Source organism: Dendropsophus ebraccatus, chromosome 6, assembly GCF_027789765.1.
Source record: "Dendropsophus ebraccatus isolate aDenEbr1 chromosome 6, aDenEbr1.pat, whole genome shotgun sequence".
NCBI lineage: Eukaryota > Metazoa > Chordata > Amphibia > Anura > Hylidae > Dendropsophus > Dendropsophus ebraccatus.
This window is the reverse complement of record NC_091459.1, coordinates 124860077-124884475: the sequence shown is the minus strand read 5'-3', so window position 1 is coordinate 124884475 and position 24399 is coordinate 124860077. Positions and strand designations below refer to the sequence as shown.

Genomic DNA, 24399 nt, shown 5'->3' with positions numbered 1-24399 from the left:
CTCCTAAAAATAGTGACGGCTCAGATTGCTGCAGCAAAGAGATGATGTGCGGAGGAAGCCTCCATCTACCTACACGGCCGGGCTCTAGGAAACTGCATACCCAGCTTTCCTGGGATCCTGAATGGCTGTGTATCAAGCCTGGCAGAGCAAGGGGGCACAATCCTGGTTGTTACCCAGGATCAGAGTCAATACTGAACTCTTCTGACATATTTTAATAAATATACTAAATATACACATTCTGTATAGGACTTGGGTTGGTGCAGCAGGTGGAGGTGAGTATATTCTGTTTATAGCAGCGTTTCCCAACCGGGGTGCCGCGGCATCCCGGTGGGAAATGTGCACTGTCTCTTTATGCATGTTTCATAAGTGGGCGGAACATTAAAAATGAGCAGAATGTAGGAGCAGGACCTGTCAGCGTCCTGCTCCTATATTCACTCCCATAGGCTGCCGGCACTTCATACCAGCAGCCTATGGGACGCCGGGACGTGACACAAGATTGAGCCAGAAGAGCAGGAAAGCTGCTGCCTGCAGCCACATAGCGCGGATTAGGTGAGTAGGATGTTTTTTTGTTTTTTTTTAGGGGCACCTCTGGGGGCATGAGTAGTTCATGGGGGCACCTCAGGGGGCATTATTAGCTCATGGGGGAACCTCAGGGGGCATTATTAGCTCATGGGGGCACCTCTGGGGGCATTATTAGCTCATCGGGGCACCTCTGGGGGCATTATTAGCTCATCGGGGCACCTCTGGGGGCATTATTAGCTCATCGGGGCACCTCTGGGGGCATTATTAGCTCATCGGGGCACCTCTGGGGGCATTATTAGCTCATCGGGGCACCTCTGGGGGCATTATTAGCTCATGAGGGAACCTCTGGGGGCATTATTAGCTCATGAGGGAACCTCTGGGGGCATTATTAGCTCATGAGGGAACCTCTGGGGGCATTATTAGCTCATGGGGGCCAGCTCTGGGGGCATTATTAGCTCATGAGGGAACCTTTGGGGGCATTATTAGCTCATGGGGGCCACCTCTGGGGGCATTATTAGCTCATGGGGGCCACCTCTGGGGGCATTATTAGCTCATGGGGGCACAGCAGGGGATCCTACATACAGGGGGCACAGCAGGGGATTCTACATACAGGGGGCATCCCACATTTCTACTTGCTTTACTGCACATAACACCAAACAGCGCAGTTACTTTGGGAACCTACAGGAGGAAGAAGGGGAAGGAAGTTGCTAGAAATGTGCGGAGCCTAAATTGTTTGTCTCGCAGGTTCTGAAAAGATGAAACGTATCTGGAAGGAATCATCATGGAGGCCTGGACTGGACGGAGAGGAAAAGGGAAAGTGACGCCTCAGATCAAAGAAGACGTTACCTGTCAGTCACTGTATGACCGTTTTCTTATTTTGTATAACATTATTTAGTAGGGGTGCCCAGAGCTATTTTTTTTCCCCAAGGGGTGCCCCGAGGTGGAAAAGGTTGGGAAACACTGGTTTATAGGATAGGGGATGGGGGATAAGCTGATCGTGGTGGTCTGACTGCTGAGTCAAGGATCCATGCTAAGAACAAGTACAAAACTGTCCATGAAATGAATGATATGCACTGAGCATGTGTGACCAAGTCTCTTTTTATTGTCTATGGGGCTGCCACAGTGGTTAGAGGAGAATGGAGAAGGAGAGTATAGTATGTTCATAGGATAGAGGATAGCCAGGCTAATTGTGGTGTTCTGACCACAGAGTCCAGCATCAATGCTGAGAACAGGGACAAACGTGCCCAAAATGAATGGTATGCACTGAGCATGTGCGACCAGCTCTCCTTTCATTGTGTATGGGGCTGCCACAGTGATGTGGAGGGCTGGAGAAGGTGAGTATAGTATGTTTATAGGATAGGGGATAACAAAGTTGATTGTAGTGGTCTGACCACCGAGTCCAGCATCAATGCTGAGAACAGGGACAAACCTGTCCCCAAAATGAATGGTATGTATTGAGCATGTGCGACAAAGCTCTCCTTTCACACGGCTGCCACAGTGATGCGGAGGATTGGAGAAGGTGAGTATAGTATGATTGACGATTGCCAGCTGGACCACCATGATCAGCTGGTTCTCCCCTACGCTCTATGAGATGGCTACTCACACAAAAGACAAATCACCCTTCTCCAACTGCTGGGACCCCCAAATGATCACAAGATCCCCCCCACACACAAATTTCAATGGGATGGCAACTGGACGTGTGTTGTTACTACAGTGATGGAAAGAATTGGGCCAGAAAGGGGTTAAACACTTGTAATAAGCACCAGGATGTAATGAGTACAGGCTCTGGATCCTGGGCAGGAGGCCACTACAGTATATGATATACCTTTCAGTGCAGGGAGCTGCGCCCGGGCCCCCTCCTCCCCTCAGCCCTTACTCACTAACACAATGTGGCACCTACTAAGACTTGTTTATGTTCAGATTCCTGCACATAACCGAGGGCAAAGCCTGACATGTCAGGAGAAATGTACAGAAAAGCCACAAATAGTCACCGTCCCCCCAGCACAGGCAGCGCTCCTCCAGAGACATAATCCTGTTGTACATTAATCAATTGCAGGATGACCCACTTGTACATTATCTAAACAGCACTCATGTATTCTCTGCTGCAAGTCGAGAGAAAAGAACTGCAGCTGGTGGAGATGTGGAACTAAAAGCCCCAGCATGGCCTCACAGTGGGCATCCTAGGAGTTGTTACTGTACATTCACATATACGGATCTGTGGAAAGGGGAGGGATAGAAAAAACGGCTTTTCTCCGCCCCACCGGCAATGACTGATTGATATCTCCCTATACACCCAAACAGGAAAAGATCTATTATTCATAATTGGTAAAAGCTGCAGGGGATCGCCCCTCTATGGTACATGAAAAAGGCAGCATGAAAGGAATGGTAGGCTCCCTTTAAGAGGAAACTCCAGGTTTAAGCTGCCACCAGAAGACCAAAAGTGACAGCAGCAGACAGTCGAGACTGATTGGTTGACACATTTACTGTATATATCATAGTTGCCAACTTTTGAAAATTTTTTCCAGGGACACTTTAGCGTTGAAAACAAAGGGTGTGGATTATTGTGGGTGTGGCCTCAGTGGGGTGTGGCCCATCATGGGTGTGGCTTGTCAGCATTTTTTTCTCTCATTTAAAATTTTCCAGTTAGAATTTTATAGTCAGAACAACACAAAAGGAGCATTACACACCCCAGTATAAGGTCCCCAGTATATTACAAACCCCACTCAGAGCAGACTGTGGCCCAGATATAGCACTCTGCTGACTGACTGTATATACTGGTATTTTGTGCCCATATGATGCAGCTGCACCCCATATCATCATACTACTACCCCTTTCACCCTCCTGCCCCTCCATCATCATATTACTACCCCCTTCATTCTCCTGCCCCTCCATCATCATACTACTATCCCCTTCATTCTCCTGCCCCTCAATCATCATACTACTACCCCCTTCATTCTCCTGCCCCTCCATCCTCATACTACAACCCCTTCATCATCCTACTACTACCCCCTTCATCATGATGCTGGGGGTGCTTGCTGCGGGCCGGGCGAGTTCCGGATGAGGGGGGTGCCGCCGCTGCGGGTGAGTTTCCATGGAATGAGGGGGGAGTTGGCTGGGGGGATTGCTGGGGGCGCTTGCCACGGGCCGGGCAAGTTCCGGGTGCAGCCGCTGGTATGCGCGGGTGGGCGGTGGATGAGCGCAGGTGAGCCGCAGATGACACCAGCACACTCCCACCCCTTATGATTGTGCACAGACCCGGTCACTCGCGGCACCTCTGTCACCCGCGGCCCTCACAGGGGGGAAGGAACATGGGTATGGGGTGCCGCCTATATACACCGCCGTGAATGACCCACGGGAGTGCCGCGCGAGTGAGCCGCTGATGACAGGGGTGCCGTGAGTGACCAGGTCTGTGCACAACCATAACGTGGGGGGGGGGGGGGGGTTAGCGCGCCGGTGCCACAAATTATACCAGCGGGTGGGTGGGGGGCCGGAGGGCGGTTGCCGTTAAGCGCCGCCGCAGGTGACGGGAGAAGCCGCGGGTAAGCGGCGTGAGTGAGCCGCTGGTGACGGGGGGTGAAGGTTGCCGGCGGTAAGCACCGACACGAGTGAGGGGGCATAGTCAATCTAGGATGTACCTAGATAACAGCAAAACTGTGCAGAATCCGTTATAACTTTATATTGGTAAGATGGAAAACTACGGGTGGGCAACGTATTAATGCAAAAATAATTTGGGGGGGGGGGGGAATACCCCTTTAATAGACAAAGATTTTTCCAGTTTACCCCTTTCGGACAAGGCTATGACCCGCAGTTAGCACTTTGTGGGTGTTCACCAATATTCGGACGTTACCTACATGAAGTTCCTGTGACCAAAAATGAGGCAGAACGTCTATATATCTGAGGCAGTGCCAATAGAGATGTTATTTTAGTCAGTGCTAATCCTACAGTCATGTCCCACAAGGAGCTGTCTAGCTTAGCACCATTTACTAAGTAGGTCCATCTGTCTATATATCTAGAGATGAGGGAACCTCCTGCATGCTGGGGTCCATCTGAACCAGAGCATGTGGTATTTAAATACCGGTGGCCAGGGGTGTAACTACAACTGTAGCAGCCATAGCAGCTGCAACAGGGCCCACCGCATCAGGGGGCCCAGTGGCCCACTCCTGCAATACACTGGGCTCCTTGTGGCGTCATCATTTGTAGCACCCAAAGGCTGAGCGAGCCTCCCGGGTTCTGCAAATATGCCCCCCTGACTACACTTGATGGCTTAGTGGTTAGTCAGGAGGGGGCCTGATCAAAAGCTTGCTATGAGGCCCAGCCATTTCTATTTACGCCCCTGCCGGTGGCAGAAGAAGTTGGATGCAGCCCTAAGGCTGCCTGGACAACATGGATACAACCTATGACCTATGACTGTATCAATGTTTTCCCAGAAATCCCTAGGGCCAATTCCAACTTCTTCAGCCACTGGTAATCAAATGCCACAAGCTGATCTCTACTTATATCTGATCCTGGAGGGCAGAACCTTCGTTAGGTTTGGTTATAATATTTAGGGTGCAAGCAAGTCCAGCCCTTCTAAGGTGTGTGTTCTTATTTATTTAAAGGGAACCCATCACGTTAAAAGTCAGTCAGCTCTGTGAGCAGTATGTTGTAGAGCAGGAGGTGCTGAGCAAACTGATATACAGTTTTATGGGGAAAAGATTTTGTAGGACTTGTAATTTTTAAATCTCAACTTCTGCTTAGAAGTCCAGTGGGCGGTCCTAATCAGCGACTGACAGCTAACCATGTAGGAGTAGAACTGTCCAACCTAACCCGACAGGCACCCACTCTGATCAATGAACGTCCACAGCGGTCACTGGTGCACTGCAGGGTAGAATGCAGCACTATACATAGCTCACTGTTTTAGCTAAATGTGTGTGTCGGGGGGGGATTAAAAACAGAGCTATACAAGTGGTCTTCGGCTACTGCACGACTATACTTTCCAGGACGACTTAACAGAGGGAAAGCCTTTTTTTTTCTGTTAGACCAACTCAGTACATATCTTCAGCGACCACGTCTCATCTCACTTCTGTGGTGGAAATAACCCATGATCAGCGATTTACCCTTTTATTAAATGTGCAGTTCATGGTCTGTTGCTAGGCTCTGACCACCTCTAGTAACAAAGACTAGAGACGAGCGAACCTTGAGCATTCTCGAGTCGATCCGAACCCGAACTTTCGGCATTTGATTAGCGGTGGCTGCTGAAGTTGGATAAAGCCCTAAGGCTATGTGGAAATCATGGATATAGTCATTGGCTGTATCCATGTTTTCCAGACAACCTTAGAGCTTTATCCAAGTTCAGCAGCCACCGCTAATCAAATGCCGAACGTTCGGGTTCGGATCGACTCGAACCCGAACTCTGTTTGCTCATCTCTAACAAAGACATAAACAAAGGGAACACAGGAAGTGGGGGTGCAAAGAGTCTAGGTGGTGTACTTGCAATCTGCGAGCCTCTCTGTCTCCTCTAGAGAGTCCACACTGTGCCTGACAGGTAAATCAAGCTTCCCTCCTGTCTGTGAATAACAATAACATTCTGGACAACTATCCCTTGTGTAGCTTATCAGCAGCTTACAAGTTGGACCAGGTCTGGTGTTCTACAGAAAGTCCTTCTTGCTTTAAAGCGACTCTGTACCCACCCTATCCTCCTTTCCTATAGCTCACATAGCACCACAAAGCCAGTGCTGCAGTAACCCCCTTCTCCATCACATGCCACCTATAGTGCTGTACTGTACATCATGCACCCATCAAATAGAGTGTGAGCTTGTTCAAACCAGGAAACGTGCAGTACTGCCAAGGCAATCCAAGGTGCACACTACCGACAACCAGACCAGCTCTGGTCCTGCCCCTCTTATAGTAGAGAAATAGCTGTGAGCCATAAGGTATTGTTAGGCAGCGAGAGTGTGTATAGCACATCACTTTGTCCCCACTCTTAAGGGTTACCGCAACAAATCCAGAAAAGTTTACCAGCTATGGGGATGACAGCCTAAATCCAAAGCATAAAAACGCAGCCCACCTGTACAGAACCCAAAGGGTAAGAGCAAAAGGAAACCCACTATGGCTCAATAACCCATTGCCAAAAGGGATCCGATACCGCTGCCCATGATCCTGGACAGTTGGCTTCAATCACTGTAATAAACAGGAACATGAAGATGGAGAAAACTTGAATGGGATGAAGGTGCTGAAGTCACATGAGATCCTTAAAAGATACCTTACCAGAAGAAAATTACAATTTCAAAGTCCGTTTTTTCGTGCAATATAATGTTTTAAAGTGTCACTGTCATTTAAATTTGTTTTGCAGAAATCAATAGTACAGGCGATTTTAAGAAACTTTGTAATTGGGTTTATTAGCCGAAAAATGCATTTTTATCATGAAAAAGCAGTTTGAAGCTCTCTACCCTGTCTTTATGGTTCTCTATGGAGAGGGGAGGCGTGGGGTGGAGGGAGATGAGGCACCAAAACAGGACAACAAAGAGTTAATTTACAGCTACATCACCAGGCTATCTACTCTAAGGTCAGCACTGACATCTCTGACCTCTGAATAGCAGCTTTCACATAGTTCCTGCTGTGTAATCCTTTGTTCTCTGCTGCCGACTAATCTCCCTCCTCCCTTCTCCATAGCACAGACAGGGCCTGACTGATGTAAAAGAGTCAAGATTTCCTGATAATGAGCAGTGAATGAGAGAGAGGAGGGAGGGGGGGACCTGGGGAAAGTCTTTTTGAATGCAGATAATGGCATATTTGCCTAATAAACCCAATTACAAAGTTTCTTAAAATCGCCTGGACTATTGATTTCTGCAAAAAAAAAAAGAAAAAAAGAAAAGAAACAACAGTGACACTTTAAGGATATCATCCGGTTGCAGTGCCTTCATCCACCCAAATTTTCTACATTTTAATGTTCCTAGATCCAGAGCATGCAACCTAAAGGGAAGCGGGAATACCACAGTAGATGATGCAGGCCCAGATGATCCGGACCCAACGTCCTACCTTGCTGGCTCCATCCTCGAACACGGATTGGTGGACGTTGCACGCAAACAGAGAATTGGGAAGGTCGTTAAAGTCGGTGATGCCTTGAAAGTCTTCTTCGGTCAGATATCCAGATAAGTCCTTGCTCCTGTGTATGGGATAGAGCAACAGGAACTCTCCACCTCCGACCACAAAGGCAAAATAACTGGGGTCCCTCATCCCAGCAAAGTACGGCTCTTCCCTCATCCCTGGAAGGCAGAATAAACACAATGAAGTGACTTCCCTGATGACAAGAGGCTTCACGCATCGCAGACCATCGCAGGCCCATGTTATCATAGGCCCATGATTTATCAAACATGGTGTAAAGTGAAACTGGCTCAGTTGCCCCTAGCAACCAATCAGATTCCACCTTTCATTCCTCACAGACTGTTTGGAAAATGAAAGGTGGAATCTGATTAAAGGGGTACTCCGGGGGGGGGGGGGGGGGGGGGGGGGCTTTTTTCCGATCTGGCCGGAGAAGAGGTCAGACGTCCACTTACCTTCCCGGTACCAGCGGCGGGTGCCGTATCGCGGTGCTCCGGTCCCTGCTGCGCGACCGCTTCCTGGTCTCTGACGTCGGCTCGAGACGTGACGTTTCAAGTCCGCTCAGCCAGTCAGTGACGGAGGATCGGAGCACCGCGAATAGGGCACCTGCCGCTGGTACTGGGATGGTAAGTGGACGTCGTTGCCCTTAGCCACCTCCTCTCCGGCCAGATCAGAAAAAAGCCCCCCCCCCCCGCCGGAGTACCCCTTTAATTGCTAGGGGCAACTGAGCCAGTTCTGTTTTAGGCCATGTTTGACAAGTCTCCCCCAATGAAGTCTGAGTGAAAAGGGGTACTCTGGAGAAACAAAATCAAGTCAACTGGTGGCAAAAAGTTATACAGATTTGTAAATGACTTCTATTGAAAAATTTCAAGTCTTCCAATACTTATCAGCTGCTGTATGTCCTGTGGGAATAAGTGTATTATTTCCAGCCTGATTCTGTGATCTCTGCTTCCACATCTGTCCATGTCAGGAACTGTCCAGAGCAGTACAGTTTTTCTATGGGGATTTGCTACTGCTCTGGACAGTTCCTGACATGGACAGAGGTGGCAACAGAGAGACCTGTGTCAGACTGTAAAGAATACACCACTTCCTGCAGGACATACAGCAGTACATAAGTACTGGAAGACTTGAGATCTTCAAATAGAAGTAATTTACAAATCCGTATAACTTTTCGACACCAGTTGATTTGAGAATATTTTCCCCCCTCTGGAGTACCCCTTTAAATGCTGGAAATGAATGCAGGCACTAGTAAGTAAATGGGGGCTGTGCCAGTGGTTTAGATAGGGTGCTGATGTATTTGTGTCTTGGAAGGCACTATCATGGTGTGAATGCATCCTTTCTTTCCCTCACACCTGTAAACTTAAATCTTTGGCCACTGGCTGACTTAGCATGCTGGGAATTGTAGTCCAGCAACTGCTAGAGAGCCACACGGCAGGGACCATTACAGAATGATTAAAGGGAGTGTCCACATGATAGGGGATAAATGTTTGACTGCAGGATTTGTAACCACTGGGACCCCTGCTGGCAGCTCCATCATGTATGTGGGGGAAGCATAGAGGCAGCATGCAGTGCTATTCCTCCTATAAAACAATAGACACCATGGCGGAACCAGACAGGCCCTAATATAAGTCATATAAGTGAATGGGGTCCATCAAGCACCGTTGGGGTTTAGAGGGCAGAACCCAGAAGGTAGGTGTGAACACAATTTTAGTTACATTTACACATTTAGGAAATAAAATGGCTGAAATGAAATAATACTGGCCCTGGTTTTTCCATTCCAGTAGATTGGCGCCCCATATGATCTGCCTAATCCGGGGGAATAATCCATATTCACACTGTGCAGTGACCGCGCCGTGATAAATAGGGTCTCATTTTAACGAAAAAGTCTTAACCTTATTAAAATACCAGAGCGCCGCTGTATGAATTCCTGGAGGTATTAGGTGTCTAAGCCGTGTTTTGTTAGCAAAGAAACAGTCACTACCCAGATAAACCTGACACCCGAGCGAGACGCCGCCTGAAAGCCTCACCGGCCGGCTCACCTCGCCAGCTCACCGTCTGCCGGGGTGGCAACGGCAATACGGCTAATGACCAGAGAGACGCTGAGGGCTATTATCCCCCCAGGCATGGGGAATGCCGGGTAAGCACGCTCCTCGTCTTCCGGATGATATATGGACACCACTTGTCTGGCCTAGCAGCTATATGGCTTCTTATTACAATTCGGATATGGCTAAAACCTCTAATAATAGACACCTCTGATGCTTATTGATATCGGAGATTTACCACCAGGGCCTGCCCCACCAGGGACAGGGAATCAATAACCTCCAGCCCACAGCAGCTAAGACAGCAATTCAGGGGTTATTTTATGACTTGTGCATTAACAGAAGCGTGTCAGATAACAAGATAACCGGGTCCCATCCTGCCATAGATGGAGAGGGGTGGAAAGACATATACATTAGAGGAACGTGAACCCGGACCACTGCCTAATACTGGGAACTCCCTCCCCGATAGAATGCCGGGAAAGAGAAGGATCAGGCATACTGAATTTCATTGCTGATCCTTCTTGTTTTCCTAGAGATAAGTCACCACTCCACCAGGATGTGTCTAGAAGCAGATCTCTCTCCTCGTTCTAACAACTCCATACAGATTCAGCTAAACAACTCCACACAGATTCAGCTAAACATACATGAATATGGGGGAATGTGGACAAATAACATACTTACTTATCCCCGCTCCCCCACAGCTCCTGTTTTCCTCTGTCCAGTCCCCCAATGTCGGCTCAGCCAATCACTGGCCACAATGGTGTCCCATCTTGACCAGTCCTGCCCCCGCTTGTTCCGAAAACAGGCAGAAGGGAGAGGACTGGGGGACCGGAAAGAGATTAACGAGAATAGTGGGGGATCAGGGGGAGGTAAGTATGTTTTATTTGTCTCCCTCCACACCGGGCAGCATATTTACTTTTACCCCAGGACAGGTATATCCCTTTAAAGTGATACTGAAACCCCCTTTATGCTATTTTCATTTCACTGGTTAAAAGTGTTAACTGGGCGGAGCTTCACAACAGTTGGACCCTATCTCTTTGCCCAACTGTCATGAAGCCCCGCCTAGGTGACAAGGTCCTGGGATTAAATTAAGCAATTTTAGAGCACAAGAACACAGATATCAAATGTGCAGCATCTAAGCTTGTGGATGATATGGAGAACTGCACAAAGAGGAAGGGTGCGGGCAGATAGTATTCCTTTAATCCTCTGCTAGACATCACTGGCAGCAGCTGTGAACAAGTTGTTGGACTGGGGTATCTGGGGCCCAGCAGAGGAAATGATCCTGGGGGCCCACCAATGAAGAACCAGTGAAAAAAAGACATGTCAGTCAGTGTTAGTGCATGTTCTAAAGCTGGGGCCCACCGCAGGATCCTCCGGTCTTCTGGTGGGCCAGTCTGACAAAGACTTCTCATGATCTAGCCGCCTACTATCCTGCCTGGGCCTATCTACAAAACCAATAACATTCCTGTATTGGTATACAATGCCATCCTGGTTTTCCTACTCACCAGGCCGACCCAGCGAACTCTCCTGCAATGTACTGCCTTCATGATCTACGAGACTCCTTCTCCACTTGACCTCCCCAGCAAATTCTATGCAGGGTACCTACATCTCCGATTTAGCATCTAAATCACCCTGGGCTCAACAAGCTGACCTGGCACCATCTTCTGAAGCTTTTCACTTTCCTTACCTACTCAACTCCACTTCATCTTCCACCTTCTTGACCTACGCAATGACGACTCCTTCTAGCCCTTCATCCTCATCACCAGGCTACTTACCTTTATGACAACAAGAGATGAGTGCAACTTGAGCATCCTCGAATCCCATCGTTTGGCAATTGACGACCCGTGGCTGAAGTTGGATGCAGCCCAACAGAGTCCTGGAAAACATCTATATATCCATAAGCTATAGGTTGTATCCATGTTTTCTAGGACTCTTTAGGGCTGTATCCAACTTCTTCTGCCATCGGTATTCAAATGCTGAAGGATCAAGTTGCACTCACCTCTAATGACAACAGCTAATGTTATCCTGAAGCCCAAAGTACTGACCAGCAACTCGTCCTCAAGCTTCTTACATTATTATCCACTCAACATCTCCACCTGACCTTTTAGCTCCTTGACCTTCTACCTACAGCCTATAAACAGTCCATTTCTTGCGTCTTGGACCGCCAGTGATCAGCTTGTTAGCCCCAATCCTATGGATAGGAGATAACAAGCCGAGGCAGTATTACCCATTTAAAGGGGTTATTCAGGCTTTAAAAAAAAAACAAAAAAAACACAACATGGCTACTCTCTTCTAGAAACAGCAACACTCTTGTCCTCAGTTTGGATGCAGTGAATAGAGTTGAATTGTAATACAATGTACAACCTAAAGACAGGGGTGGCGCTGATTTTGCAAGAAAAAAAACTCTGTTTTTTTTAAGTCCTGGGTAACCCACTTTAAGCTTCTTACCTGTGCCTTCTGATTTGTTATTCAAGCTCATGATCTACCCAGCCCCTAGCATTTTACCCATACCCACATAGAAGCTGAGCTGGATCTCATGCAGACTACAGATGCTACGGCGACTCAGGGACGCTCCAGAAGTAAAGACAATGGCCACTTCCTACAGCTACTTACAAGCTGAATTGGAACTAAAACTAAATTTAGAAAAATTATTATTGTGCACAGTGCTGCACTATAATAATTTTTCCTCTAATGTTAGATGTTGGTGCATATGCATGACATCTACACTACATGTACAATAGGCATCAGACCTTCTGCAGTGACACCCACCACTCTCTACAGGTACATAGGTATCTAGTGGTGTCACCAACATACTGCAGCCCCTGTTGCTAAGCAACAACGTCAGTCTTACCACTCCATGGTTTCCAAACAATGGCGGTAAACTAATAGTCTAAAAGGCTAATTTCATGAAATTGCGAATTTCCCTTTAATGCTGTAATTCTAGTCTATACACATGCGGGGGGAGAGGTATGGATTTTCTATAAATATCACAGAACATTTGTCTATCCTCTGCATTTATGGTATAGGGATGCCAGGGCATGCTGGGAGTTGTAGTTGCACAACAGCAGGAAAGGCAGGTTGCATATTGCTCCTGTATGGAAACGGCACACAAGGCAACACCAACCATAATTACCACCATTGGAGAGATGTCCCTCCAGGGACACTGTAGATTCCCTATACATGCAGCGTCACGCAACCAATCTCCTATTCACTATAAATACCAGGCACATTATATCAGGGAGAACAGATTCCAGAAATATCCACCATGTTCTCCACAGGGAAATAAGTATATAATCTGGTGCATTCACCTTCCCACCTGCAATAAATAGTGTCACAAAGGCGTACAGGAATGGAAGGAAAACCGCACTGTAATATACATTAGTGGAATTTTCTATTGCCATGTCTGTAAAAATATATAAACCTTTTTCTGTATCAGCCATCGTAATACACACCTCAGCTGCTGCACAACCTCACAATACACACCTCAGCTGCTGCACAACCTCACAATACACACCTCAGCTGCTGCACAACCTCACAATACACACCTCAGCTGCTGCACAACCTTATGGTGCATTTACACAGACAGATTTATCTGACAGATTTTTTAAGCTAAAGCCAGGAACAGACTATAAACAGAGAACAGGTCATAATAGAAATACTGATATTTAGCCTCTTTTCAAATCTATTTCTGGCTTTGGCTTCCAAAATCTGTCAAATCAATCTCTCTGTGTCAAAGCACTATAAATCATGTGTTTCGAGACTCTTAAAGGGGTAGTGTGGCGCTCAGCAATTAATCACAGAATAACACACATTACAAAGTTATACAACTTTGTAATGTATGTTATGTCTGTGAATCACCCCCTTCCCGTGTCCCCCCACCCCCGCACGTGTACCCGGAAGTGTGGTGCGATATACATACCTGAAGCGTGTCGACCCCCGTATTCTGTCGATGCAATCTTTGGAAGGCCGGCCGACTCGCTGCAGCCGTCCCCCCCTCTGCAGCGTCATCAGCTGCTCAGCCGCCAGTGGCTGAGCATAACTGTGCTCAGGCAATCGCGGCTGAGCACAGTTATGACGCGGCAGAGGGGGGCCGGCAGAAGCGGGTAGGCCGACCTCCCGAAGATGATGTATTTGAAGAAGATGGTGGACGGGGTCGGTCGACACTGATCAGGTATGTATAGTGCACCACACTTCTTGGGTACACGTTCGGGGGTGGGGGGACACGGGAAGGGGGCGATTCACAGACATAACATACATTACAAAGTTGTATAACTTTGTAATGTGTGTTATTCTGTGAATAATTGCTGAGCGCCGCACTACCCCTTTAAATGAGGCTCCACAGGCTCTTTCTTTTGCATATTCATGTTTCCCAGGGAGGATTTCCAAGGATTTCACTGCATTGAGCGCTTTAACCAGCAGGGTTATCGTTTGGCTGGTCTCCCTGAGATGAGTGATCTGTTTCTCTTATGGCTCTACTAGGCATTGCTCCCACCTAGCCAGAATCCTGCTCCACACTGATGAAGGGCAACACACCAAAACAGCTGTATGTGGATGGATACCTGGCCTTGGTTTTTCCCTTGTCATTACATTGACTTATAGGGCCACTCAATATGGTGGTTTCCTCACAGGAGCCACTGCCTTGGCTGGGTCCTTCCTGGAGGGATATCTGGCTAGTCCTGTGTTTCCAGACTCTAAAATGAAGCTCCACAGGCTCTTTTTTTTGCATATTGACAGAACCTTATGATATACACCTCAGCTACTGCAGAACCTCATAATTCATACTTCATCTGCTACAAAACCTTATAATATGCACCTCAGCTGCTGCAGAACCTCATCATACATACCTCATCTGCTGCAGAACCTCATCATACACACCTCATCTGCTGCAGAACACCACAGGTGGAGCTGAGCTATACATTCATAACTATGGATTCAAAGATTATATATACACACTCTTCTATAGGCAGCCTCCCCGATCATCATGCCAGATGCTGAATTAGGTTGCACATGAGTAATGGGGGAAAGTTATTAAAACTAGTGCAACGGAAATATGGAGTAGTTGCCCATAGCAACCAACGGGGTTCCAGATGTTATATTCTATAGGGCCATAGCACCTGACTGATTGCTATAGGCAACCGATTCCTTCTTCCCTTGCACTAGTTCTCTCCCAATTCACGTAGGACATTGTGCACTGCAGACACAGACCTGGGTGTATACAGGGGTAACCTCTATAAGCTATACAGCTCACACCTTACAGGATCTGCTGCTGCTGATACCACAGGAGACATCACAGGGATATGGGGTCCTCACACCTTATAGGATCTGCTGCTGATACTACAGGAGACATCACAGGGATATGGGGTCCTCACACCTTACAGGATGCTGATACTACAGGAGACATCACAGGGATATGGGGTCCTCACACCTTACAGGATGCTGATACTACAGGAGACATCACAGGGATATGGGGTCCTCACACCTTACAAGATCTGCTGCTGATACCACAGGGGACATCACAGGGATATGAGGTCCTCACACCTTACAGGATGCTGATACTACAGGAGACATCACAGGGATATGGGGTCCGCTCCTCACACCTTACAGGATGCTGATACCACAGGAGACATCACAGGGATATGGGGTCCGCTCCTCACACCTTACAGGATGCTGATACCACAGGAGACATCACAGGGATATGGGGTCCTCACACCTTACAGGATGCTGATACTACAGGAGACATCACAGGGATATGGGGTCCGCTCCTCACACCTTACAGGATGCTGCTGATACCACAGGAGACATCACAGGGATATGGGGTCCGCTCCTCACACCTTACAGGATGCTGCTGATACCACAGGAGAAATCACAGGGATATGGGGTCCTCACACCTTACAGGATGCTGCTGATACCACAGGAGACATCACAGGGATATGGGGTCCTCACACCTTACAGGATGCTGCTGATACCACAGGAGACATCACAGGGATATGGGGTCCTCACACCTTACAAGATCTGCTGCTGATACCACAGGGGACATCACAGGGATATGAGGTCCGCTCCTCACACCTTACAGGATCCACTGATACCACAGGGGACATCACAGGGATATGGGTGGTCTGGACAGCCACTCAGACTGCCCATATTATAATGTTGTAGGCCACAGGCAGTAGCCTGTGGCCTTGGAGTACTTGAGCCGTGCCCCGATGTAGGTAGCACAGTGACGTCATCGCACACGTCCTGTTCCCAGCGCCTCTCGTGGCCCTTGGGGCCACAGAAAAGGCTCTCCCCGAACCCACCGTAGTCCTGGATACAGCCCCCCATAATTCCAAGAGAAGATAAGTGGGTGGCCGTATCTCCACAGCGCCACCTGCATGAGAAGTGCAACCGCCAGGAGGGAGGGAGGGGTGGCTACTATATCAGACTACAGGGGGAGGGCTGGCAGCTATATAAGACTATTGGGAAGGGCTGGCAGCTATATAAGACTATTGGGAAGGGCTGGCTACTATATAAGACTACAGGGGAGGCCTGGCTACGATATGAGACTACAGCGGAGGGCTGGCTACTACATGTAATATATACATATTATACATCACAGAAATATGGGGTCCGCACATCATGCCTTACAGGATCTGCTGCTACCACAGAAGACATCACAGGGATATGGGGTCCTTACACCTTACAGGATGCTGATACCACAGGAGACATCACAGGGATATGGGGTCCTCACCTCACACCTTACAGGATGCTGCTGATACCACAGGAGACATCACAGGGATATGGGGTCCTCACACCTTACAGGATGCTGATACCACAGGGGACATCACAGGGATATGGGGTCCTCACACCTTACAGGATGCTGTTACCACAGGGGCCATCACAGGGATATGGGGTCCTCACCTCACACCTTACAGGATGCTGCTGATACCACAGGAGACATCACAGGGATATGGGGTCCTCACACCTTACAGGATGCTGCTACCACAGGGGCCATCACAGGGATATGGGGTCATCACCTCACACCATATAGGATCTGCTGGGAAAGCTGCGGCACTACAGCTGTTGCAAAAAGACAATTCCCAGCCATTTGGCCGTCCAGGCATAATAGGAATTGTAGTTTTGTTATGGATAAATGGATCGGAGGAAGATTGCATCCAGTCTGGAACCGTCACCCATGGCCTACATAAGCAAAGTTAGGGCTGGGTCCATATATAGTATTTTCATTAATTTCTTTTAGCAAAACCAGATGTGCAACCTACAGAGAAAACTACAGAAAGATTTGCCCCCTTATACTCCTTCTTCTGGCTAAAAATACCCATGTGTAGCCATAGCCTAAGACTGTAAATGATGTAAAGGATTAGACCCGGAACGATGTCCATGGGCTCCATCCACACTACTGCATTCCCCTGAGGAAGATTCCATGTAACTGACTGTAGCAAAAACAGGTGTGGGGGGGTATTCACACAGCGCAGTCACATCACTCCACAATCATGGCAATGTACCGTGAGGTTTGATAGAATGTGACAAAACCAAAGCATTCTGTGGTTCTGTTTTTGCTAAACAATGTATGGAATGCAGAAGAGGCGATGAAGAAACCCAAATTATGGCTACTCGCTGCATTGTAACTTTATGATTAGTCCAGACGTATACACATGATAGATCGATCAATACCGTTATACAGTATAACAGTATATACCCATCGCAGCTTCCAGTATACTGGGGCACCGATAGGTATAACATGGCACATAGGGCAGCAGGTGCCATCTGTACCCTCTCTCTACTCTTCCATAGCCGGATACAGAACAGAAGATACTATATACCCGAGGATACTATATACCTGAGAATACTATATACCTGACCCCCCCCCCCCCATCCAAACTTTTCACCCCAATAAAGGAGGAGTCATGCACAGATCTAGGAGTCCATATCCATACAATGTGTATATAATATATATAGCATTATATAGAGCAATCCCTCCCACCACAATGCAGCCCCCTCTATGTGTACCTTCTGCAGTCCTTCTCCCCCATGCCCCCCCAGTACAGTGCAGCTAGCAGGCAGAGCCCCCCTGCTGTCACACCACTGACCGCTGCTCGCCATGTCCTGCACCTCCTGCTTAGTGTGCCCAGGTGAGTGTGGGGCAGGAGCCGGGCACCACCAGCAGCTCCTCCTGCTCACCTTGCACAATAACACTGCAATCCCCCGGAGCTCAGTCTGTCACCTACCTGCAGCAGCAGCAGATCAGCTGTGTGTGCCCGCTCCGTCCCCGCCCGCACCGCTCTCTACACAGGCGCACAGCTGACAGCCGGCTCAGCCAATCAGAGGCCGCCCTACCGCGCCGCTCCCCGCCCACACTGTGAGGTGAACCTGAGAACTTATCAGACCCGCCGAGAGTATATAGGGTTATATACTGTATAGTGTCATGTATACATGTGTACAGAGTTATATACTGTATACTGTCATGTATACATGTGTACAGAGTTATATACTGTATAGTGTCATGTGTACATGTGTACAGGCAGGCTATATACTGTATAGTGTCATGTATACATGTGTACAGGGCTATATACTGTATAGTGTCATGTATACATGTGTACAGGCAGGCTATATACTGTATAGTGTCATGTATACATGTGTACAGGGTTATATACTGTATAGTGTCATGTATACATGTGTACAGAGTTATATACTGTATACTGTCATGTATACATGTGTACAGGGCTATATACTGTATAGTGTCATGTATACATGTGTACAGGGTTATATACTGTATAGTGTCATGTATACATGTGTACAGAGTTATATACTGTATACTGTCATGTATACATGTGTACAGAGTTATATACTGTATAGTGTCATGTATACATGTGTACAAGGCTATATACTATATAGTGACCTGTATTACAGGGCTATATACTGTATAGTGTCATGTATACATGTGTACAGGCAGGCTATATACTGTATAGTGTCATGTATACATGTGTACAGGGCTATATACTGTATAGTGTCATGTATACATGTGTACAGGCAGGCTATATACTGTATAGTGTCATGTATACATGTGTACAGGGCTATATACTATATAGTGTCCTGTATTACAGGGCTATATACTATATAGTGTCATGTATACATGTGTACAGGGCTATATACTGTATAGTGTCATGTATACATGTGTACAGTTATATACTGTATAGTGTCATGTATACATGTGTACAGGGCTATATACTGTATAGTGTCATGTATACATGTGTACAGGGTTATATACTGTATAGTGTCATGTATACATGTGTACAGAGTTATATACTGTATACTGTCATGTATACATGTGTACAGAGTTATATACTGTATAGTGTCATGTATACATGTGTACAAGGCTATATACTATATAGTGACCTGTATTACAGGGCTATATACTGTATAGTGTCATGTATACATGTGTACAGGCAGGCTATATACTGTATAGTGTCATGTATACATGTGTACAGGGCTATATACTGTATAGTGTCATGTATACATGTGTACAGGCAGGCTATATACTGTATAGTGTCATGTATACATGTGTACAGGGCTATATACTATATAGTGTCCTGTATTACAGGGCTATATACTGTATAGTGTCATGTATACATGTGTACAGGGCTATATACTGTATAGTGTCATGTATACATGTGTACAGGCAGGCTATATACTGTATAGTGTCATGTATACATGTGTACAGGGCTATATACTATATAGTGTCCTGTATTACAGGGCTATATACTGTATAGTGTCATGTATACATGTGTACAGGGCTATATACTGTATAGTGTCATGTATACATGTGTACAGTTATATACTGTATAGTGTCATGTATACATGTGTACAGGGCTATATACTGTATAGTGTCATGTATACATGTGTACAGGCAGGCTATATACTGTATAGTGTCATGTATACATGTGTACAGGGCTATATACTGTACAGTGTCATGTATACATGTGTACAGGGCTATATAGTGTATAGTGTCGTGTATACATGTGTACAGAGTTATATACTGTATAGTGTCATGTATACATGTGTACAGGGCTATATACTGTATAGCGTCATGTATACATGTGTACAGAGTTATATACTGTACCGTGTCATGTATACATGTGTACAGGGCTATATACTATATAGTGTCCTGTATTGCAGGGCTATATACTGTATAGTGTCATGTATACATGTGTACAGAGTTATATACTGTATACTGTCATGTATACATGTGTACAGAGTTATATACTGTATAGTGTCATGTATACATGTGTACAAGGCTATATACTATATAGTGACCTGTATTACAGGGCTATATACTGTATAGTGTCATGTATACATGTGTACAGGCAGGCTATATACTGTATAGTGTCATGTATACATGTGTACAGTTATATACTGTACAGTGTCATGTATACATGTGTACAGGGCTATATACTGTATAGTGTCATGTATACATGTGTACAGGCAGGCTATATACTGTATAGTGTCATGTATACATGTGTACAGGGCTATATACTATATAGTGTCCTGTATTACAGGGCTATATACTGTATAGTGTCATGTATACATGTGTACAGGGCTATATACTGTATAGTGTCATGTATACATATGTACAGTTATATACTGTATGTATAGTGTCATGTATACATGTGTACAGGGCTATATACTGTATAGTGTCATGTATACATGTGTACAGGCAGGCTATATACTGTATAGTGTCATGTATACATGTGTACAGGGCTATATACTGTACAGTGTCATGTATACATGTGTACAGGGCTATATAGTGTATAGTGTCGTGTATACATGTGTACAGAGTTATATACTGTATAGTGTCATGTATACATGTGTACAGGCAGGCTATATACTGTATAGTGTCATGTATACATGTGTACAGAGTTATATACTGTATAGCGTCATGTATACATGTGTACAGAGTTATATACTGTACCGTGTCATGTATACATGTGTACAGGGCTATATACTATATAGTGTCCTGTATTACAGGGCTATATACTGTATAGTGTCATGTATACATGTGTACAGGGCTATATACTGTATAGTGTCATGTATACATGTGTACAGAGTTATATACTGTATAGTGTCATGTATACATGTGTACAGGGCTATATACTGTATAGCGTCATGTATACATGTGTACAGAGTTATATACTGTACCGTGTCATGTATACATGTGTACAGGGCTATATACTATATAGTGTCCTGTATTACAGGGCTATATACTGTATAGTGTCATGTATACATGTGTACAGGGCTATATACTGTATAGTGTCATGTATACATGTGTACAGAGTTATATACTGTATAGTGTCATGTATACATGTGTACAGAGTTATATACTGTATAGTGTCATGTATACATGTGTACAGGGCTATATACTGTATAGTGTCATGTATACATGTGTACAGGGCTATATACTATATAGTGTCCTGTATTACAGGGCTATATACTGTATAGTGTCATGTATACATGTGTACAGGGCTATATACTATATAGTGTCCTGTATTACAGGGCTATATACTGTACAGTGCCATGTATACATGTGTACAGGGCTATATACTATATAGTGTCATGTATACATGTGTACAGGCAGGCTATATACTGTATAGTGTCATGTATACATGTGTACAGAGTTATATACTGTATAGTGTCATGTATACATGTGTGCAGGGCTATATACTATATAGTGTCCTGTATTACAGGGCTATATACTGTATAGTGTCATGTATACATGTGTACAGAGTTATATACTGTACCGTGTCATGTATACATGTGTACAGGGCTATATACTATATAGTGTCCTGTATTACAGGGCTATATACTGTATAGTGTCATGTATACATGTGTACAGGGCTATATACTGTATAGTGTCATGTATACATGTGTACAGAGTTATATACTGTATAGTGTCATGTATACATGTGTACAGAGTTATATACTGTATAGTGTCATGTATACATGTGTACAGGGCTATATACTGTATAGTGTCATGTATACATGTGTACAGGCAGGCTATATACTGTATAGTGTCATGTATACATGTGTACAGAGTTATATACTGTATAGTGTCATGTATACATGTGTACAGGGCTATATACTATATAGTGTCCTGTATTACAGGGCTATATACTGTACAGTGCCATGTATACATGTGTACAGGGCTATATACTATATAGTGTCCTGAATTACAGGGCTATATACTGTATAGTGTCATGTATACATGTGTACAGAGTTATATACTGTACCGTGTCATGTATACATGTGTACAGGGCTATATACTATATAGTGTCCTGTATTACAGGGCTATATACTGTATAGTGTCATGTATACATGTGTACAGGGCTATATACTGTATAGTGTCATGTATACATGTGTACAGAGTTATATACTGTATAGTGTCATGTATACATGTGTACAGAGTTATATACTGTATAGTGTCATGTATACATGTGTACAGGGCTATATACTGTATAGTGTCATGTATACATGTGTACAGGCAGGCTATATACTGTATAGTGTCATGTATACATGTGTACAGAGTTATATACTGTATAGTGTCATGTATACATGTGTACAGGGCTATATACTATATAGTGTCCTGTATTACAGGGCTATATACTGTACAGTGCCATGTATACATGTGTACAGGGCTATATACTATATAGTGTCCTGAATTACAGGGCTATATACTGTATAGTGTCATGTATACATGTGTACAGAGTTATATACTGTACCGTGTCATGTATACATGTGTACAGGGCTATATACTATATAGTGTCCTGTATTACAGGGCTATATACTGTATAGTGTCATGTATACATGTGTACAGGGCTATATACTGTATAGTGTCATGTATACATGTGTACAGAGTTATATACTGTATAGTGTCATGTATACATGTGTACAGGGCTATATACTGTATAGTGTCATGTATACATGTGTACAGGCAGGCTATATACTGTATAGTGTCATGTATACATGTGTACAGAGTTATATACTGTATAGTGTCATGTATACATGTGTGCAGGGCTATAAACTATATAGTGTCCTGTATTACAGGGCTTTATACTGTATAGTGTCATGTATTACAGGGATATATACTGTACAGTGTCATTTATACATGTGTACAGGGCTATATACTATATAGTGTCATGTATACATGTGTACAGGGCTGTATACTGTATAGTGTCATGTATACATGTGTACAGGGCTATATACTGTACAGTGTCATGTATTACAGGGATATATACTGTACAGTGTCATTTATACATGTGTACAGGGCTATATACTATATAGTGTCATGTATACATGTGTACAGGGATATATACTGTACAGTCTCATGTATACATGTGTACAGGGCTATATACTATATAGTGTCATGTGTTACAGAGTTATATACTGTATAGTGTCATGTATACATGTGTACAGGGCTATATACTGTATAGTGTCATGTATACAGGCAGGCTATATACTGTATAGTGTCATGTATACATGTGTACAGAGTTATATACTGTATAGTGTCATGTATACATGTGTACAGGGCTATATACTGTATAGTGTCATGTATACATGTGTACAGGCAGGCTATATACTGTATAGTGTCATGGATACATGTGTACAGAGTTATATACTGTATAGTGTCATCAGGGGTGATTCTAGCCTCTCTGCTGCCCGAGGTGAACTATAGAATGACCCCCCCCCCCCCCTCCGTCAATCCGCCCACATTATAATCCACTACTGCCCCCCCCCCCCCCCCCACTGCTGTCCCCAATAAACATAATGCTTGGTCCCTTTCTGCACAAAGGATGTCAGGAGAGGAGGGGGCTGACTTTATAGGAGAGGTCCCAGCAGCACAGAGGATGTCAGGAGAGGAGGGGGCTAATCATATAGGAGAGGTCCCAGCAGCACAGAGGATGTCAGGAGAGGAGGGGGCTAATCCTATAGGAGAGGTCCCAGCAGCACAGAGGATGTCAGGAGATGAGGGTGCTAATCCTATAGGAGAGGTCCCAGCAGCACAGAGGATGTCAGGAGAGGAGGGTGCTGATCTTTTAGGAGATGGTCCCCCTCTTCCCCCCTTATAGATGGTCCCCCTCTTCCCCCCCTTATAGATGGTCCCCCCCCCTTATAGATGGTCCCCCTCTCCCCCCCCCCCTTATAGATGGTCCCCCTCTCCCCCCTCCCTTATAGATGGTCCCCCTCTCCCCCCTCCCTTATAGATGGTCCCCCTCTTTCCCCTCCCTTATAGATGGTCCCCCTCTTCCACCCCCCTTATAGATGGTCCCCCTCTTCCCTCTCTCCCCCCCCTTATAGATGGTCCCCCTCTCCCCCCCCTTATAGATGGTCCCCCTCTTCCCTCTCTCCCCCCCTTATAGATGGTCCCCCTCTCCCCCCCCCCCTTATAGATGGTCCCCCTCTTCCCCCCCTTATAGATGGTCCCCTCTCCCTTATAGATGGTCCCCCTCTCCCTTATAGATGGTCCCCCTCCCCCCCTTATACATGGTCCCCCTCTCCCCCCTCCCTTATAGATGCCCCCTTATAGATGGTCCCCCTCTTTCCCCCTCCCTTATAGATGGTCCCCCTCTTCCCCCCCTTATAGATGGTCCCCCTCTTCCCCCCCCCTTATAGACAGTCCCCCTCCCGCCCCTCCCTTATAGATGGTCCCCCCCTTATAGATGGTCCCCCTCTTTCCCCCTCCCTTATAGATGGCCCCCCCCTTATAGATGGT

At 45.9% G+C, this 24399-nt stretch overlaps 1 protein-coding gene across 4 annotated transcripts in view; it reads right to left on the bottom strand.

Moving 5' to 3' along the window:
• Positions 1-17928, bottom strand: part of RCAN2 (regulator of calcineurin 2) — a 45357-nt gene extending 27429 nt beyond the window's left edge. The window contains exons 1-2 of one of the 4 annotated variants that reach the window (XM_069974012.1): positions 17864-17928; positions 7540-7766 (exon numbers count right to left, since the gene is read on the bottom strand). In XM_069974012.1, the coding sequence (XP_069830113.1) occupies positions 7540-7764 (225 nt within the window). In that variant the 5' untranslated portion in view covers positions 7765-7766; positions 17864-17928. Of the gene's footprint in view, positions 1-7539; positions 7767-11003; positions 11048-12089; positions 12151-12391; positions 12411-17863 lie in introns of those variants that run through there. The other 3 variants (XM_069974013.1, XM_069974011.1, XM_069974014.1) reach the window with 3 other exon arrangements.
• Between the last annotated feature and the right edge of the window lie 6471 nt (positions 17929-24399).